At 58.0% G+C, this 2,545-nt stretch overlaps 1 protein-coding gene across 1 annotated transcript; it reads left to right on the top strand.

Annotated features, from left to right (window-relative positions):
• The first annotated feature begins 850 nt into the window (after nucleotides 1-850).
• LOC103088774 (tumor protein p53-inducible nuclear protein 2) lies at nucleotides 851-2,393 on the top strand. Its single transcript, XM_007447794.1, has 3 exons — nucleotides 851-974; nucleotides 1,421-1,709; nucleotides 2,144-2,393. The coding sequence occupies exons 1-3, from the start codon at nucleotides 851-853 to the stop codon at nucleotides 2,391-2,393; spliced, it is 663 nt and encodes a 220-aa protein (XP_007447856.1).
• Nucleotides 2,394-2,545: the final 152 nt, after the last annotated feature.

Below are 2,545 nucleotides of genomic sequence, written 5' to 3'. Positions count from 1 at the left end.
GGGCCCAAAACCAGGGGGGGCCGCCGGACCCAAAAAAAAAAAAAAAAAAAAAAGGGGGATAATAATTACACCCACTTCCTAGAGTAATCATGGGGATTACATGAGGTAATATAGGTAAAGTGCTTAGTATAGTACTTGGCACATGAATGTTAGCTATATGATGATGATGATGACGATGATGATGGTGATGATAAATAATCACAATACTGGGCTATTTCTTCCTTGCTTGGAGAACTATTTTTAACCTTCAAGGTCCAGGTTGGATGTCCAATCCTCTGGGGAACCTTCCCTGACAGAGTCTGGTCATATATATCACTCCTAGAGCATGCAACAATATTAATAATTATTAATAATAAACTAGTTGCTTAGTTTATTGAATGCTTACTCTGTGCCCAGGTGCTGTTCTGAGCACTTTGTGTTTAGCTCATTTAATTCTTATGAGAGCCCAGAGAGGATACTATTATTAGCTCATTTAATTCCTATAAGGGCTGAGAGGAGGATACTATTATTCTTGCCATTTGACAGATGAGAAAACTAAAGCACAGGTAAGTTAAATAACTTCTAAGGTCATACAGAAAACAAAAGCTTGAAGGCAGGCTGACATACCAGAAAGGGAACACAAACACACACAAACACACACAAATACACACACACACACACACACACACACACAGACAGACAAAGCTTTCCCACGCATCCCTGTTGTACCTTTATCACTGTTCTGGGGGCTGGGGGAGGTATCCCCAGCCACAATGGGGAGACCAGTCTGTGGTGCCTCTGACTCCTCTCTACCTCCCAGGTTTCTGCACTGCCATAGGGCAGCCCCCTGAGGCCTCTTCACTCCCCCACCATGCTCCAGCGCCTCACCAGCCTCTTCTTCAGCTCCCCGGCGCCCCCCGAGGACCCCGACTGCCCTCGAGCCTTTGTCTCCGAGGAGGATGAAGTGGATGGCTGGCTCATTATTGACCTGGCGGGTGAGGCCTGAGTCTGCAACCAGGACTGACTCCTGGGCCTGTGAAGTCGTCATTAGGGCAAGTGGCCGAGCAGTTGAGCAGAGAGCTGCTAAGGGGTTGGGGAGTCCCCCCAGGCCTACTGGGCAAATTGGGGCTGAGGCAGTAATATTGGAGGTGGAGGGTAACAGGACCCCATCTCATGCAAGCTGGGGCCATCTCCTGGCGGTACAGTGTTGGAGTCCCACCTCACATGCCCTAGGGCAGCAGGTCGAGACTGTGTATGCCCATTGGGTATGGCGGGCAGGGCTGCGTGTCGGACTAACGATGCCCTTTCTCTCCCTGCCCCATTGTGTCTGGTGTGTGTCTGTGTGTGTGTGTGTGTGTGTGTGTGTGTGTGTGTGTGTGTGTGTGTGTCCCTCCCTGCTGCGCCCTCTCCTCCGCATGGCTCCCCCTCCCGCGCCACGTAGACAGCTTCACAGCTCCACCCAGCCCCGGGGCCGCCCCGGCCCCTGCGGGCCGCCCTCCGCCCGCACCCTCCTTGATGGATGAGAGCTGGTTTGTTACCCCTCCGGCCTGTTTTACTGCAGAAGGGCCTGGGCTCGGGCCCGCCCGCCTCCAGAGCAGCCCCCTGGAGGACCTCCTCATCGAGCACCCCAGCATGTCCGTTTACGTGACCGGCAGCACCATAGTGCTGGAGCCTGGACCTCCTTCCCCGCACCCTGACGCCGCCCTGCCAGACGGAGACCTTAGCGACGGGTGAGCCAGCCGGGGGCGGAGCCTGGAGGCCCAGTGCCGGGGCGGGGCCTTTAGAGGCGGGTCTTCGAAGCAAAGGGCGGGGCCCATGGGCCGGAATGAAGCTAGACCTGAAGGTAAAGGGGCGGGGCTTTGAGATAGGGAGAGGCGTGGCTTCGTGGCTAGGGCGGGGCTTGAGAGAGAGAGCTTCGCGGCTTGGGATCGCTGAGGATCGCTGAGACGGTAGGCATCTCCAGGTTGGGTTGGAGGAAGGGCTGGTACCCACAAGAAGGGCTGGTACCCACAAGAAGGGCTGGTACCCACAAGAAGGGCATTGAGCGACCCTAGGAGCAGAGATCAAATCGTGCGAGGGTGCGGGGACAGGGTGGGAAGTGCCAGCGCTCTCCTCCGTCCCCCACGAATTGTCTAGCCCTGACTGCCTCGCTCTGTCCCCTCAGGGAGTTGGCGCCTGCTCGCCGTGAACCCCGGGCCCTGCACCACGCCGCCCCTCTGCCGGCGCGGGCCACACTGCTGGAGAAGGCGGGCCAGGCGCAGCGGCTGCAGCGGGCCCGGCAGCGGGCCGAGCGCCATGCTCTGAGCGCCAAGGTGGTGCAACGGCAGAACCGCGCCCGCGAGAGCCGTCCGCGCCGGCCCAAGCACCAGGGCAGCTTTGTCTACCAGCCGTGCCAGCGCCAGTTCAACTACTGAGCTTCCGCCGGCCGTGCCGCAAACCCCTCGCTGACTCCCGACCCTTATCCAGCCCCTCCGCCGCAGCCAGTGTGCTCCTTGAGGGGCGCCTGCAGCCCACTTCGGGCTGGACACCACAACCTCCCTTCTTCTTAAGTGTGTGAGGTGGGGGT

This window comes from Lipotes vexillifer, unplaced genomic scaffold, assembly GCF_000442215.2.
Source record: "Lipotes vexillifer unplaced genomic scaffold, Lipotes_vexillifer_v1.1 scaffold397, whole genome shotgun sequence".
NCBI lineage: Eukaryota > Metazoa > Chordata > Mammalia > Artiodactyla > Lipotidae > Lipotes > Lipotes vexillifer.
This window is presented reverse-complemented; position numbering and strand designations above follow the sequence as displayed.